The sequence below is a fragment of the Triturus cristatus genome, chromosome 9, assembly GCF_964204655.1.
Source record: "Triturus cristatus chromosome 9, aTriCri1.1, whole genome shotgun sequence".
Taxonomy (NCBI): domain Eukaryota; kingdom Metazoa; phylum Chordata; class Amphibia; order Caudata; family Salamandridae; genus Triturus; species Triturus cristatus.
The window spans coordinates 1,136,743,289-1,136,761,799 of NC_140592.1; the positions used below are offsets into that span (position 1 = coordinate 1,136,743,289).

An 18,511-nucleotide genomic window follows, 5' to 3' on the forward strand; every position below is an offset into this window, starting at 1 on the left:
ACGCATCCTATAAAATATACTGTAATAGTTAAGGGAATCTAGTCTTTGATAATTCAGTTACTTAGACTAAACATCACTAGAGAGGTCTAGTGAGTGGTAGGGAGGAAATATAATAAATGCCTACCTTTCACCTTTCATGCGTGATTTGACTTATAAGCTTCATGCAAACTGATTGACTTATTCTTCTGATCTTATGAACTAATTAACAACCAGTTAACTATTGTAATATCTGACATAATACATGAGCAGCTGTTCATTTGTGAACTGAGCACATGTTTCTGATTCTAGATAAAACAAATCATCAAATTGAGTGTATTGAGTAATGAGCAACCTAGGCAATGTTGAGCGCACCAAATTCAGGTGAATGCCAGAATACTAGATAATTAGAATTTACGGTATAAAACTACCATAGCGATTGGCTCCAAAACAAATTTAAGAGCGGTTTATATTCAGATGATGTATATTGAAAGTGACCATCATGTTCAAGTGTCCACATTTGATTTCAGTAGGTTCACCACAAAGGATTGCAGATCTGCACATTTTTGGAACATAACTTATTTCCCCATCGTGCATGATCTTGGAGGGCTCACAAATGAGAAAGAGATAGTCGGCACTCTCAGTTTTTTTCTTCATTGCAAGAAACTCTTTGTAGCAGGATAGGGTATTCTTGGCCTAATCTGGAGGAATGGTTATTTTTAATCCGCTCCATGTTCTATGCTTTCCTCATTTGGGTCAACATCTGCTCACCATGTTCAAACAGTGGTTTGAAAATCATAGATTCAGAAAATCTAGAACGCTTCAGTTTGCGAAATGGTATCCTATGGGCTCTTTCTATTTTAAAGATACCAAGAGCCTTGTGAATAAAGTCCTACAAGAACAATGCAGAAGAGACGATGATATTGTCACTCCTCTTCGGCAGACCAAAGACTCCTAGATTCACCCTTCAATTGCGATCCTCTAAGTCTGTATAACCCAAACATTCCATGTACAGAACCAAAACAGATGGGAATCAAGTGTATATAGGTAGATGGGGACAAGCAAGGTATGGAATTGCAGATTCCAGGATGCTTTCTACTATACTACTGAACAAACATCCAGATTTAGCCAAACACATAAAAAGGAGCATCTCTTCCAGGAAGGAACATGTAATATGTGGAAAAAAAAGATCTCTTTACATTCCTGTCAAAAAAAAGAAACGCAAATTCATAGGAATGTGCCCACTAAAATGGCTTATCAGTTTTCTACAGTATCCACTAAACCCTCACAAATTGTATGTTGGCTCCTAACATGCCACATACCCATCAAACTTGCCTGGAAAGCATTCCATGAACTTAACCAAGTGTCTGCAGAGCCAACAGATGCTACCTATACACTTTTGGCCAGTGAGTTAACAAAAATTGGATTTTTAAGGTATGGGCTGCAATGGGCCCTAGCAACACTGGTGCAAAGTGATTATGGAATGAGGAACATCAGAGAAAAGATAGATGGCTATGGCCTGAAAACAGGCCCTTCCAAGAGAAGGCGGAATGACCAAGTTTCCGTGGGTAATGCATTTTCTGGTAGAGACTAGCTAATTGAAGATTGCTCACCTTGTCAATTTTTCAAGGTACTAGACTGGATTCAAACGTTCGCAGCCATTCCTTCACACGTCAACAGGTGGTTGTATGTGGCGCTGCACTGGGTCTATCCTGCCCTGGACAGGACATTGGGACCACCTCCGCATGCTGATGCAAGTTTGTTTCTGACCTACGTCAGTGCAGACTGACATGGAGCCATTGAAATCAGAATATGACGATGTGCAGTCTTTCAACTTGGGATTCGGTTATTGGGCAATGTGAGTCTATTCCACAGAACAGAGAAGAAGTTGGGTCAGGGAGTTATGTGCCGTTAGATAGTCTCTCTACCAGAAAAGGCATTATCGAATGTAAGTAACTAGTTCTTCTGACAGAGACTTCTGAACACCAGGTTTCTCACCTTCTGAATAGATACCAAAGCAGTACTCTTCCCCCAGTGGTGGGTCTGTGGAATAGCTCAAACCAGAGAGCCCAGTAGGACTGACTGGGCTAAGTGCTCATCCTGCCAGACCTGGCTGTCCAGACAGTAATGTTTTGTGAACGTGTGGAGAGAAACCCATATTGCAGTCAGGAAAACATCCAGAACTGGCACACCACATGCCAGTGCGGGTGTAGCAGCATTTGCCCTGGCGGAATGAGTGCGCACCACTTCAGGGGGCTGCATCTTAGTCAGCCCATAGCAGATCTTAATATATACAACACAATCCATCCAGAGATGGTCCAATTTTGCACATCTTTGCCTTTCTTAGTCCCACAGAAAATGTTGATTTGTACCCCCTGGCTTAATCCGTGTAGAATATAAGCACGCTCCTAGGGTCAAGGTGATGAAGCCATTCTTCCTCTTTGGAGGGATGAGGATGAGCATCGAAACCCAGCAAGATAATGGCTTGTTGTATGTGGAAAGGCATGACTACTTTGGGCAGGAATTATGGTTTGGTCCGGCCGACCAGTTTATCCAGAAAAACAATGCGTATGGTGGAACTAAGGACATGACCTGTAGTTCACTAACTTGCCTGGCTGATGTTATGGCGATGAGGAATGCAGTTTTGATGGTAAGTAGGTAAAGATTATAACTTTGCAAAGGTTTGAAGGTAGTGTGCATTAGATACAGTGAGTACCAAATTAACGTCCTATTGTGGAATCACAAATGGTGGTGGCAGAACATGTGGATGACTCCTTAAGAAAACACATCACAATAGGTGACTTGAAGAGGGATGGCTGATTAGGTAAAATCAAGAAGTCTGACTGGGCCAAAATAAACCTTTAGCTGTTGCCACAGAAAGGCCTTGCTGGGACAGACAAAATAAGGAAACATCTGCTAACTGTGCACTCAGTATGAGGGGGCTGTACGGCTTGCCATGTGCAATGGTACTGAGAAGGTGCTAAAGGCAGCTAGGGTGTGGGAAACGTTGGTAACACAACTCAAGCAACCAGAAGAAACTACAGATGAAAGGCGGCAGGGGAATTCACAAGAGTCTGCCCCATAGAGTAGCATGAAATAAAGGCATGGAAGGGATGGAATGGAGAAGGTAGGGATGGAGTTGTGAACACATTCACAACTGTATATATTGAGCATACATTTAAATGATTTGGATCCCAATTTGGATGCAACGTTGAATCCATCTCCCATAGACATGGAAATTGATTGCCTTGTGATGTATAGTCAATGATTCAATTGAAGCCTGTTAATTATCTTTTGCACAATCTTAAATTACCTAGACTTTGCAGACTTCGAACCGATCACCATTATCATTAGCTGATTGAGCCACGAGTACAGTATCATCAGAGCACAGTAATGCTGGAATAAAGCAGGAGCCCATTGGTTACATATCCTAACCAGGGGTCACCATGGTTTCTGACTTTTCAAAATATGTTTAGTAGTTGGTACGTTCCCAGTTTTACTTATCCTTGACAAACAAGAGTCTGGTTCTTCTTTATAATGTACCCACAAAGCACACGCACAGACCAGAAGTACTGTAAGGATTCACATGGGGGAGACTTACCTCATCTGTGAGCTGGTTGGCCCGCAAATGAAGTTCCTCTGCGGTCATGTCACCCATGATGAGTTAAGATGTTCCAAGCGTTTTCACAAAGAAATCAGATAACACTCGTTCGGTCTGTAAATAAAAAACAAAAATACTATTCAATTGTCAATATATATATACACACTATATATATATATGCGATTCTGCTGCTTACTCCTCTCCCTCGTCCTCGGGATACAAAAGCAGGCACGGACCACGATTCAGTGCAAATTTGTTTATTGCTTGCTCAGTCGGCCATGACGCGTTTCGGTCCCTCCTGGACCTTGATCACATGACAACGCTACTAGGCTTCAACCGCCATTTTGTAGTTACAGAAAGTGCAAAGTGCAAAGTACAGCATGGAAAGCGACAAAATACTTCCGATTCATTACCAGTCGGAATAATGGTGACTATATATGTATATATACACATACACACACACACACATATATATATATATATATATATATATATATATATATATATATATATATAATCATTATCTCTCTCACAATATATAACACAATCGGATGCACAAAAAGACATGTCTATTGGTCCCACTGAAAGCGAACAAACTACAACATAGTGGGCAATTCTTCTCATCAGTTACTGAGTAGTGCTGGTCTGAGTTCATCTCGACAGCAGTGGATGGACTTAAAACATAAGAATTATCTGAGAGCGCTGTAAAGTCAAAGAGCTCCATGTCTGCACATGTAACTGGATGTGCTCAAAGTGGCCAAAAATCAGCTAGGGAAGAAGGGCAGCATGGCCCCTCTCTTTAAAAAAAAAGAAAAAGAAAAAGAACAAAAGGGCAGGCCCGGGCCAAAATCGGCCCAAAGAAGAGGTGGCGGGGAGGGGGGCACACTATGGGAATCACAAATGTAGAATACAAGTTAAAGCCACACTTTACAGACCACAGCAAGTCGCCAGAGGCCCCGTCACCTTTGACCGCCTCTCTGCAAACACGCCTCCTGGCGCACTTCTAGTTTGGGGACGAAGTCCCCTTGTGCCCTTAGGGTCCTTGGGGGCCCAACTACCCCTACTGTTACTTCCAGTATCCAGTGGGTCCCACACAGCGGGATTGCGGAGAGGTCAGCAGAGGCCACGCCGCCTTTCTTCACTACTGTGCAAACACGCCTCCTGACGCACTACTGGTTGGGGAATGAAGTCCCCTTGGAGGGTCATGGGGCCAAAAATCTTTTCTGTTACCTTCAGTAAGTCTGACACAGCAAGATTCATGAGAGCTGGTCCGAGGCCCCACCCCCTTTCTCCACCAGTCTACAAACGTGACTACTAGTTAAAAACATCATAGAATTTACTTAAGAACCCAAGGTTAAAGGGACTTTAGATATAGGAAATAGATTTTAAAAAACCTTGGAAATTCACTGAATAAACAAAAGGTTAAGGGACGTTATAGTTAAGAAATGGAATTAAACAAGCATCTGCAATGCAATAGGTCTCACATTTACGCAAGTTTGAGCTATTGGTATTGTAAATGACAATGTCTTTTATTTAAGTTTTGATTTTTTAAAAACAAATAAAAGCCATTGTCATTTACAATGCCAATAGCTTAAACTCTCGCAAATGCGAGACCTACTCCATTTCAAATGCTTGAAGGCATCGCTGAGCTGCCCCCTTCTGTCTCGAATAGCCCCGGAGTTCAAGAAACAAGCCAGTAGTGACAACTGCGCATGAGATACCCTCCTGCAGTAAAAGAAAATAGTGCTTACAGACTGAAGAGGACGTATCGTGTAACAACCGAAGTAAAAGGGCCAGTCCTCATGAGAGGTTACAAATGAAGACAAGGCGGTACTAAGGAGGGACTAAAAAGCCTAATAACGAATCAAATGCCAGCATTTACGGAGGACAATGACACAAGCCAATGACAAATATGGGCGCAGAGTGGGCGGGGTTCAAAGTACATACTCCAATACAGCATGGCGCGGCCCAGGCTCGACCTAAAAAGCTTCAGAAATTCACTGGAAAAAAGAAAGGTTACAGGGACGTTAGTTAGGCTGACATTACACCCATACAAAACCAGAGAAATTCAGCAGTTATAGTTAGCTGAGCTAGCTATAACTTACGCCACCGCTATGCACTGCTTATGACCCCACATATTACATTACTCATGACATGGTCCATGACATCACTCTTGACATCACTAACGACATCTCAAATGACATCACCAAAGACATCCCCAGAACCACTCACACACCCACTTACACCCCAATACATATCATACACCCACTCCCACACAACCATTCATACTTTCTCAGACTCCTACAAATGCTCACATACCAACTCATGAAGTCATAGACCCACTTACACATCAACTCACCCATACAGCCACTAAAGCAACTAGTAACTCACATATACAGCCACTCATGCACCTACTCACTGACCAACACAGACGCTCACACATCGTCATACAGACATACAAACTTACACACCTGCTCATACACTCAGTCACTAACACACTAAATTACTCACCCATATAGCTATTCACACACCTACTCCCTCATCCAGTCACTCACTCACGCATTCATTTACTCATACATATACTAACACAAGTATTAACCCACCTATACAGAGACTGACCCAAGCACATACTTTCCCATACAACCTCACACTCACTCATCCATACAGCCACTAACATACCCATTCACTTACCCATACAGCCACTCGCACCCATTCACTCACCCATACAGCCACTCACACACCCACTTACTTACCCATACACCCACTTGCACACCCATGCGTGCACCAATTCACACTCATTTACCCTCTGTCACCCATATATATACTTGTATACCTGTTCAGTTGCCCATATAGCCACTCATGCGCCATCTAATTTACCATTTACAGCTGACAAACCCGCACTCATCCATACTGCCACATGTTCACCCTTACAGCCACTTACACACCCACTCACCTACCCTAGAGTCACATAGCCACTCATTACTAACACACCCAGACTCACCCGCTCACTCACCCATACAAAAACGTACACACCCTCTCACTCATGTACACAGTCTGTCACATTCCCACTCATTCTTCTATACACCACTTACACACCCACTTAGTCACCCATACAGACACTCCAACAGCCACTTACCTTAGTATATGTTTGACACCCAGTTTATTTTAGAAAATAGTTTCAATTACTGGATGATGTAATCAGTGATGTTATTTGAAGGGTCATCAGTGAAGTCATTGACCATTTCATGATTGATGCAATATGTGAGGTCATATGCAGTGCACTGCGGGGGCATAAGTTATAATTAGCTCAGCTATCAGGCTGATATTTTTCTCATACAAAACCAGACAATTTCAGCAAACTATAACGTCCCTCTTATCCTGGGGTTTTTCTTTTTTTTTTTTTAAATATTTTTTATTAAGCAGTTGGATACAATCAGAAGGAACAGAAGGACAGAAAGCAACAACCTTCTTAACCTGAACATAAGTTTGGCCAACAGAAAATAAAATAAAACAAAAGGAGAAGTAAATATTCATTCACAATGCCAGATCTTCTCCCTCCCCTGGTCTCACAGCAATCCATTCGGATATGGGGGACCAGATAGACTCCCCAAAATCCCTACTTTTCTTCCCTTTCTGAGCATACAATAATAGCTCAATATTATAAATGCCCAATAATCTTGATAACCATAATTGAAATGAGGGAGCATTTGTGTCCTTCCAACCCGAGGAAATTAAAATCCGAAGAACAGCTACACAAACAAAGACCAGAGCTTCCTCGGCCTTTCCAAGATTTAATCTATTGTCTAAACCTAACAGCATCAAAGAGGGAGATAAATCGATTCTTAAACCTAATACTTCCTCCCAGAATTTGACAATTTCTCCCTGAACAGCAGTTAGAGAACCACAATTATAAAACATATGCAATAAATCAGCAGGTCCCATATTACATCTGGGGCAAGAATCATCTTCCCTGACCCCCCAAGCGAAAAGCTTAGCGGGAGTATGATACAGATCAAATACTGTCTTGTAGTGCTGTGCCCTCAGATTCGTAGAACGAAATATTTTTTTATTCATATATAATGCCATATCCAAATCAATATCAGGGTTCCCTAATTTAGTTGCAAGAGTATTTTCCGTTTTCTCCATATCATCTTGTATTTCACCCAATAAAGACAAATAAATAGTTTTAATACTCTGACCCCCTTTCAACAACAAATCAATCAAAGGAAATTTTGACAAAAATGGGATCTTGGGCCTTAAAGTCTTAAATGAGCTAACTAGTTGAACATAAGAGAGCCAGTGACATGAAGGGATAGCGGCTCTACGTTGGAGGACATCAAACCCCTCAATCCCATCTACACCCAGTATATCCCCTACAGTCTTAATTCCCTGCACTTTCCAGGCCTGGAGGTTCCTTTCTAGACCCAGCTTCAAAAATAAACTGGAGTTACAGAGATGGAGATACGAATGGATCTTGGGAATTTTACATAACCTGGAGATAGCCCTCCAGAGCCCCCATGCTCCTTCCAGAATCTTGAAGCGGGCCCTTTTATAATATCTCCGATCGACTTCACACATCAAGAGACCTAATGCTTTCCTGCCCACTAACAACTCATAAATTGAGGGTGGTTTCTGGATGTCAATGTTTACAGAGTTATGAGATGGCCTTGACTGAAAAAGAATGGACATTTGGGTTAACAAACATGACCAGTGATAAAGCCCTAACCTGGGTAATGCGAGCCCCCCCCTCTCCCTCGGAAGAGACAGTAAGCTCGTAGAGCGCCTGATTTTTCCATACTGCCAAATAAACCTTATAAAAATTGATTCCAGGTTTTTGATGACTTTCTCCTCAACTAAGAGGGGGATAGCACGAAACAAATATTGGCGAAACAGGCCCCCCTGTGCAGGACTCAGTTATGGCTCATACTGGTCTTCAATCACAGCTAGACCACTTGAATCATGGAGCGGGCTTAGGTCCTGGCCCTGGTATCACTCCCGTCGAGAAAGAAAAAGATTCTAGCAAGTGTTTCTTCTCTGTCTCTGAAGGGGTAGAATGGTCAGAAGACGATGACGAGCGCAGCTCCTTTCTAGATTCAGAGAGCGATTTAGAAACTAATCCATTGGCAATTACATCCAGACCCCCAGTAGGCCCAACCGTAAGAATCCTGGCCAACTCTGAACGTGAACTTAGCTGGGATCATTCTTCGGAGTTGGCTCTGCAGGGGTCTCCCAATGTGGATTCTACCCATTTAACCATATTGGAAACTATCCACAAGGAGATAATCTTACATAGAGAGGAGACCCGTCAGGACAATCGAAAGGCTCAGGCTGCCATGAGGAAGATTCAGGGTGTGGTCAGGAAACTTTCAAAAGTATGTACAAATACTGCGGACCGAGTCTCAAACCTGGAGGAAAGAGTTGTCGCGGCGGAGACTGAGGTAGCTGCAGCAACTAGTCAGGTGAATTCTCATCATGCGCAGGTGACAGATATGCAGTGGAAAATGGAGGAGATGGAGAACAGGCTACGTCGGAACAATCTGAGGGTTCTGGGTATCCCTGAGGGAGTCGAGGGCTCCGATATCAAAACTTTTATCATCAAACTTTTCGAGCAAGCATTCCCAGAGCTCTCAAGTTGGAATTGGCCTACTGAAATTCAACGGGTTCACCGCACTCCCTATAAACTCCGCAAGAGTACCAAGGAAGGCGATAAACCTAGGGCAGTGTTAATCTTCTTTGGTAACTTCATCTTAAGACAATCCATTGCAGAAAAAGCCAGACCTGACGCTAAAAGGAGTGGTGAAGGGTTTTCTTTCTTTGTGCGCCCGGACTTCTGCCATGCGACAGTCGAGCGCAGATGGCGGCTGAGGGAGCTGATCAAACCTTTTCAAGAAAAAAAGATCCAAGCCTTTCTGATAAACCCTGCCCAGCTGAAAATAATCAATGAAGGCAGAACTATATTCTTTGCCTCAGAAATTAAGGCAAAAGAATACTTGGACTCTTTAGGCAAATAACTCTAATTGTTAGAAGCTGTGTTCACTTTCGTCTCTCTTTATGGCCATATTAGAGGTCTGAATTGTTAAGGGGAATCCAGTATCCAATGTTATTTTGGTTAGGAAGTATGGTTCGGCCACGCCAAATAGGGTTAAGATAATCTGTTTCTTTTTTAGATTGTCCTCACTGCAATCTCTGCTTTCCATCACACGCACAGACCAGGTCTGAGCGCTTTCCAGAGGGGGATCGGTGTGGGGTGTTGGTGGGGTGGGGGATGGGGTGCCGGCTTCAGGGCTCTGAGGCCGGTAGGTCCATGGGGGGGTGGGTTCACTGGGGGGGTGCAGGGGGGTGGTAATCAAACAAAAAATTCGCAGTTGGAAAAATTGGAAGAGGGTTTTCTGTGTAGGCAGAGTATGATTTCTTTAAGAGGTAATCGGTTTAAGGTACAGGTGATCCTGGATGTACAGACGGACCCTTGGGATGGCATGTATTAAAATATGTTCAGTCAACATAGGAGGGTTGAACGATTGGAGGAAGCGCAATAAAATGGCACAATATGTGAAATATAATAATTTCGACGTCTTATGCCTTCAAGAAACCCATCTCCCCTGGGCTAGAAGGAGCCTTATGTCCCTAAATGGTTTCGAATTGTTATCATCTACAACCCAATCATCGACTATTAGGGGGGTCGCTGTGTTAGCCAGAGTTTCCATGGGTGGAGCCAGGCGAACTAAAGCTGACAGTAGTGGGAGATGGCTTCTGGTCGAGATGAGAAAGGGTTTTACTTTATGTGTGGTATATGGTTCAAATAGCGATGATCCAGAGATTTTTGATTTTCTAGAAATGGAGCTGGTAAACTGGATCACCCCTATAATATTTTGTGGGGATTTGAATATCTCCTTTGATTGGTGCAGGGAGTCAGCCTATTTGGGACGGAAACCGAGAGTTTTTAGGGCTATTAGGGCTCTTATAAACTCACATGGATTGGTAGATGTTTGGGGAGCCAAGGAACCTGCTAAATCTGGTTTTACATATTTTTCAAACCCTTTTCAAAAATATTCAAAACTCGATTATTTTCTGGTATCATCTTCCACAATCAATAGGGTGGCAATTACGAAACTTCCAAAGCTGTTGTCAGACCATAATCCCCTAGTACTAACGTATCAAATTGCAGTGCAAGGAAAGGCCCGGTCAAGGTGGACCTTTGAAAGGAGTCTATTGTCGGATAATCGATTTATCGAACACATAAGGAAATGGGTGGTGGATTTTTTTAATGCCAATCGATATAGTACATCACGAAACGGGGTATGGGAGACTTTTAAGGCTGCTTTCAGGGGCGAATCAATAAGCTACGCAACAAAGCTGAGAAGGGAAGATAGAAGTAGGATCGAAATACTTGGTAGGAATCTGTCTGTTGCGGAGGAACAACACACTCTTGATATTGTACAAGGAGGGGATAGCAATGAGAGCTACAAGTTATTGTTGGCAGCTAGGGCGGAATTACAGAAGCTGGTGATGCAGAGGTCTTTGTCTGAATATCAAACAACCAGGGCTAAACGGTATGAGACGAGCGAACAGGCAGGCAGAATTCTTGCTCTACAAATTAAGCAAGGGAAATCTAAAAATATCATCTCCAAGATCGAAGAAAGTGGGGTAGAGTACTCTGATGCCAAAGATATTTTACAGGTCTTTAAGAATTTTTATCAAAAACTCTACACTGACGAGAAGCTAAATGACGCTCAAAATCCAAAAGTTAGTGACAAAGGTCCTCGTATCTTGGACTCACTAAGGGAGGAGCTGGAGAGGGATATTAATCGGGATGAGATTTTGGCTGCCCTGTATGACTCAGCCTTGGGTAAGGCAGCGGGCCCCGATGGAATTCCTCTTGAGGTCTATAAATGCCTGGAAACTGAGATCACCCCGCTTCTAATCGATCTTTTCAATGGTGTAATCTGTACAGGAAAGGTCCCGCAGTCATGGAAGGAGACCAATATAGTTGTTTTTCACAAAAAAGGGAAGCCTCCTGAGAAACCTGGGTCTTATCGTCCCATTTCATTGATCAATGCCGACACGAAGCTCTACTCTAAAATCTGGGCTAGGAGGTTGGGCAGGATCATTGGCGACCTTGTCTCCCCATGGCAGCACGGGTTTGTGCCTGGGCGAGGTACCACAGATCATATTAGGAGGGCAATAGCCTTATTCGATGCCCAGGCCGTCATGGGGGGTGAGATGGCCATGATCCTGCTCGACGCTGAAAAGGCCTTTGATCGCGTAGCTTGGGCGTACCTTTGGCAGATTTTAAGGGGAAGAGGCTTAGGTGAAAAATGTATCCAAGCGATCAGGGCAATGTATGTTGACCCAGTTGCACGGATTGTCGTTATGGGGGAGTGCTCGGAGAAAATCTTTATTAATAGAGGCACGCGTCAAGGCTGCCCCTGTTCCCCAATTCTTTTTGCCCTCTATATCGACCCACTTATCCGGCAGATATTAGAGAGCCCTTTGATAAGTCCTGTGGTCTGTAATGGTTATGAAAACAAGATTATGGCATATGCAGATGATTTGGCGGTGATAACTACTAATCCCCAACAGGCCCTGGTGGCCGTGGCCCAACTGGCAAGAATATTTGGGTGTCAATCTGGGTATTTGCTAAATGAATCTAAAACCCAAATTATATGTACAAGAAACATTGTTAAATCAGACTCCAGGTTTATGGACTCTGCAAATTATTTGGGTGTTAGGATCAATGCATCAGTCGATAAAATTATAGAGGAGAATTTTATTCCATTAGGTAAATCTATTGAGGCTGATCTAAAAAGAATTGATGTCCTACACCTGTCACTGATTGGTAGAGTTAATGTTCTTAAAATGACTATGTTTCCTAAGATACTTTATTTATCCTGGGGTTTTTCAGTGATATATATAGAAAAAAAATTTAAGTAACGCTATAGTGAAATGTTCAGTTTTAAACTCTAAAACCACGGAAACCTGCCAGTTATAGTTATCTTGAGTAACTATAACTCAAGTCCTCAGTTAACTGTTGGAGAGTGGGTTATTAGTAGTGGCAAATATATGTCTACCACTGGCAATAAGGCCACAAACATAGTTTAGGGCTCAGAATAGGCCTCAGAAAATTATTTTCATGCTCATACTTGGTAGCTTGGCTGCGAGAAGGCAGGCTTAACTTCAGAGGCCGGTATGTAAAGCATTTAAAAATACCAATTCAGTAAATAATTGAGACATAACACACAACAAAAATCCAACACCAATTTATAAAAATAGGAAATATTTGAATCTTTAAAATGACATCAAAATAAAACAAATCCAATGGAGGGAACTGGAGATATGAATTTTCAAAGATGTAGCACTATACAGCACGTACAAACCTATAGCATCTAATGGGACATCTGGTCGCGCTAGACGGAGACAAAGTCAAAGTTTCAGCCCGACCGTGATGGAGCCCTGCGCCGCTACCACTCGCCTTGGTCAAAGTTTTAACCTTCAGACTTAAAAACTTTCACAGAGCTTTTTCTCCTGGGGTCCCTTGAGGCTCTCCACAAGGATGCATTCAGTGAGGGTTCGCTGGCTTGGCTTTCGATGAGACCCAGGTCAAACTCTGGAAGTCTGACCTCCAGAACTTTTCAGCGGGATGAACCTGGAGGGCAGGACGGCTCGTGATCGAAGGTGAAGTCACTCTGGTTTACCCTCATAGGCCCCAGGGGATCAGAGTAGCCCTAACCTGCCCCATATATTATATATATATTTTAAACTTTGTCAGGGCTGGGGACTTAGTCTCCAAGTCCTGCTATCATGTTGCTGGCAGCCAATCCGAGCGCTTACTCTCGAGCGAGTCTGACTCACTCGGGTGCAAGATGGCCCAAGGGAAATCAAGCTCCCTAGGAAAAATAAGAATGATCAATTTTTAAACTGCCACCCCTGGTATAGTCTCTGGAGTCACTCGCGGACCCAACCGCCCAGTTATACAATTATTTTTTAACCTTAATTTCTCAAAAACTATTGAACGGATTCACACCAAATCACAAAAAGCACAATGTGAAGACCACGATTTAGATTTCTGCCAATTTTGGTGTAATTTCATTCAGCAGTTTTTACTGTGCCTGGTCTAAAGAAGTCTATGCATGGGGATTTTGCGTTTTGGGAACCTCTCCTTAGCCACCACTTGACAGATCACCCCAAAACTTTCCATGCACAAACTAGTCAAGAAGTATCACTCTTTTGGAAAGGTTTGTGGAGTTTCGTCAAACGCTATCAAAGTTATTCCAATTCCAAAATACTTTATTGCGATTGTTTAAAATCATAAAAGTAGTCATAAAACAGAATTCATTTAGAGTACATATTCCAGTTAATACAAAAAGCCAGTGTCAGAGATCAGGGTATCAAGGTAATTTATCAGTAGGCTGACCCCTTTTAAAACCAATAAATCAATCAGTATTATTACTTATTAATTTCCTACGAATTATCCACATTGCAAACAAAAACTTGGAAACTGCAACCACAACAAGTGGATTTGTATCGCTTCTCAGAATCCTAAAGAAGTCAAGGTAACTCCTAATACCCAAGTTTAAACATAACTATGATCCATTTTTTCCGAATACCGACATATGCTGGGCAGAAAAGCACGACATGGATCATAGTTTCCAGTTCGGTTGAGCAACCAGGGCAGGTATGCTGGAAACCGCCCACCCATCGATCGGTAAATCAATAAAGAGGGAGGGTTCCATATCTAAACTGTAGATATAGCTTCTTTGCTAGAATAGGCTGGATAACATCAAGGTCGGGTACAAAGGCGTAGTATGATTTAACATCTAAGAAAGCATCAGTCAGACTAGATGGTTTAACTGAACTATAAACTTTCATTAAAAAGTAATCTTTAAATGTTAAGGCAAGAGATTTTTTGGAGATGCCTAAAGTAGAATTCTCTGGGTTAACCCAGAGATGAGCAAGGCCAATGTGGGTTAATGTCTGCCTAACATACTGGAGCCAAGGGATCTTATCGGCCCCAAGTGAACCCAGGATTACTTTCAATTAGTCTCTGTAGCACGCCATCTCTGGTATACTCCAGAGCCTTCTCCAGTACATCACCGGCCTAGCGGCAACGACCTCTGAGATGGAACGAATGTTGAGATCCAACCTCAATGGCATAATCGGCGTGTTTGGAAGGGTTAAGAGTTTCCTGATAAAATTGTTTTCTGTACTGACCAGGTCATTTGCACGGGTATGGCCCCATAATTCAGCCCCGTACATTGTAGAGGACCTAGATTGCACACAGTAGATTTCAAGAGGGGCACTTATGATTTTTTAACGACATTTCTTGTAAACTTTAAGGATGCCCCCCCACCGCCTGATTAAGTTTTAAATTAGCTTAACGCATTTGGGGGGGGGACCATCCCATTTTATCGTTCAGGGTCAGACCTAGGTACTCAAATCTGGAAACCCGATCCAGGGCGATACCTTCCATTTTGGGGTGTGGATAATTGGAGGATTTTACGTTAAAAGCCATATACTTTGTTTTACCTATGTTGACCACCAGGTTCCTTTCTTTACAGAAATTGGTAAACTGGTCCAACACCCGCTGCATACCCATTGGGGATTTTGACAGCAGCAGGGTGTCGTCTGCAAACATAAGAGCAGGATATTTTCTAGAGGCCAATTTTGGTGCGTCAATATCAGTAGTGTCCAAAAGGTCGTCAATGAGCCCATTAAGAAAAAGAGAAAACAGGGTTGGGGCAAGGACACAACCCTGTCGTACTCCCTTTTCAACTGGGAATGGGCCAGTCAGGTTGCCATATTTTCCATAGCGGACTCTAGCGTAAGTCCCATCGTGGAGAATCTTCAATTGGGAGCATAAGTATGGTGGGGCCCCCATGGCTAGCAGTAGGTTCCAAAGCTGATTACGATACACCATGTCGAATGCAGATTTCAAATCCACGAAGGTCATATATAGACTACCCCCATCCAATATGACATGTTTCCAATAAAGGATCTGGAGCCTAAATAATTGGTCCATAGTTGATATTTTGGACCTAAATCCCGCTTGAAGTGGGGTTAGGATATTATTCTCTTCTATCCAATTCTGTAGCCGTTGCAAGAGGAGCCTAGAATACATTTTCTGACTCACATCTATAAGGCTTATAGGCCTATAATTACCTGGATCGAGGGGGGATCCCTTTTTGAAGATGGGGATAATTTCCGCACCCATCCAGGTTGATGGTACCGGTAAGCCTTGCAAAATGGCGTTAAAAAGGATTTGAAGGTAGGGGGCCTAAACCTTCCGTTCGTCTTTATAAAGGTCCCCGGGAATCCGGTCTAACCCGGGGGCCTTGTTCGCTTGGAGCTGATCTAGTGCCAGATCCACTTCTGATAGCGTCCAAGGGGGAACAAGCCAAGACGGATCCATGGCCATTAAGATAGCGGGGGCATCATCTCTCCTAATTGTATTAATGGAATACAAATTTTTAAAATGAGAAGCCCAAGCGTCTTCAGAAACATTAAGATCAATCGAAGTGTTGCCCTCCGGTTTCCCGAAGTGGACAAGGTTCCAAAAGGATCTTGAATCTTTTGCCACAAGAGCTGATCTCATAGCAACCCATCTTTCCTCTTCCCACTCGGTTTTAGCAGTAAGAATTATCTTTCTATATGCCCGCCTTTCTTCCAGGATGAGTGGGAGGTTGCCTACCCTAATGGCCTGTAATAAGTCCTGTTTGGCTAGCCTGCAGCCCTTTGTGAACCAGGGATTTTTATTTCCCGGCTTCTTTACATTGACTGTGCCTATACTGTAGAAAAATCCACACAGTGTTTCAACAAGATCCTTGTGGATTTTAACCAAATCCATGGTTCCATCGACTACAGAATTATTACCATCCATTTTAAACACCTTTTCAAGTAGAGGGAGTATTTTTAGATACAGGCTGGCAATTGCCATATCGGACTGTTTTATAGTAAGCCAGCGAATCCTCTTCCCCCCCTTGAATGACTCTTAGGTTTCCTGCTGGGAGGGAGTCTATAGCTGACCCTATGTTCAGTAATTGAAAATTTAAAGTAACTGTCAAGGGATCATGGTCACTCTCAGTTCGTCTAGTTATCTTAAAATCCAACACTTTGGGCCACAGATCTAGACTGACCAAGACGTAATCAATCACAGATTCGTGACCCATTCCCCTGTAGGTTGACTGCCCCGGTATATCCCCGTTAAATCGTCCATTACACGCTCTCAAAGAGAATGAGTAAATAAGGGAGGTAAGCTGAAGGACCAAGGGGGTCCAGCGTTTGACTGCATACATACTAGTGGGTGGTATAGATCTAACCTCATCTTCCTCGAGTGAAATTGGGGTTTCTCCAGACAGAGGCTCGAAGTGACAATTAAAGTCTCCTCCGATCATCAACACAACATCGTCTGGGAAGGATTCCAAGAGGATTGACAAAGAATCGAGAGTAGATGATGTACCACCCCAACGAGTAGGGCGTGAATAAATATCAAAGTTATTAGCGATAGGTAAACAACAGGATAGAGAGGGGAAAGCAACTGGAGCCACTCTTAGTCCCCCTAAACAATAATGTATGAACAACAGAAGAGTGTATTCAACAGAGGAAGAGCTAGCAAAAAGAAAAATCACTGTGATTTAAAAGAACCCTCACTCACCAACCTAGTTGGCGACATGCTTCATCATTGGGTTCCCACCAGAGACCGAATGGTTTATTCCCGGATTTAATTTGTTCAATCACTGTCCAGCGCAAGTCATTTGTAGTATGATTTGCCTGTAAAAAGGGTTCAGTAAGTTTAGTGGTGTTCTTCTTACACCGGATATTACTCCGGTGCTCACAGATCCGTTGTTTTATTGTACGAGTGGTCATACCCACGTATCTTGTGCCACAGGGGTAAGTGATTAAGTATACCAGATTCACCGAATTACAGTTAGTGTGTGATCGTTGTGTCCAAGTTTTTCCGCTCTCCAATTCAAATGTACACTGCAGGTAATACCCGTGCAAACAGCAGGAATAGCTGCCTGCTTTTCTGACTCCATATATTTAAATGAGCCCACCATTGAAGCAAGCAAATAGCAAAATGTGATAGTACGGATATAACACATGTCCCTATCACTACTGTTTCACCCTAACCTGTTAGCAATTAAGCCTTATCGCTGCACTTTAAAGAGCACAATTTACGGCATTTCCAAGTACGCGTATTTCCTTGTATTATGTGTCTTGTGATTTGATGAGCCTGTATTTCTTTTTGTCTCAGATTTCAACGGCTTTCAGAAATCCTGAAGGCCACACGCTAACCGTGAGTTTACGCGGTTCATTTCCACCACAGGTTAAGGTGCGCATACTGCCGTGGTGGGCTGGTCCTGAGGAATGCTTCACTTAATATACCTAGAAGCAGAAACATGTTGACCATTGGTTTCTTTTTCACATTAGGATGTATCTTGTCAACTAAAACCATATATTGAAACATCCGCAGCACCTATTTTTAACAGTGCCCAGTTTTCCTCCATTAAAATTGTTCTGGGATAAAACTGAGCCATTTTTTACTATAACTTTTTCCACTCGTGACTCACTCACGTCACACAAAACCTGCTCCGCTGTAATCAGGCGTCGTAGCACACCAGAGGGACATTTGGCCTCTCTGGTGGGAACCCAATGATGAAGCATGTCACCATGAGGGTGAGGGTTCTTTTAAATCACAGTGATTTCTTTTTGCTAGCTCTTCCTCTGTTGGATACACTCTTCTACTGTTTATACAAGGTTATTAGCAACACAAAAAACATTCTCCTATGTAACAGCTAACCCGTGTATGTATGTGTATGTGTATATATATATATATATATATATATATATATATATATATATATATATCGCTTTCTGGCTGTTTGATTGAAACTGCAAACTGAACCTGCTTGTACCCCGAATTAAAGGCTTGCCACCTTA

General features: G+C 42.8%; 1 protein-coding gene across 1 annotated transcript in view; it reads right to left on the reverse strand.

Moving 5' to 3' along the window:
- Positions 1 to 18,511, reverse strand: part of SNAP23 (synaptosome associated protein 23) — a 200,675-nt gene that overhangs the window by 112,936 nt on the left and 69,228 nt on the right. Inside the window, exon 2 of the mRNA XM_085627067.1 lies at positions 3,578 to 3,691. Coding sequence (XP_085483193.1) covers positions 3,578 to 3,634 — 57 coding nt within the window. The 5' untranslated portion in view covers positions 3,635 to 3,691. The remainder of the gene's footprint in view (positions 1 to 3,577; positions 3,692 to 18,511) is intronic.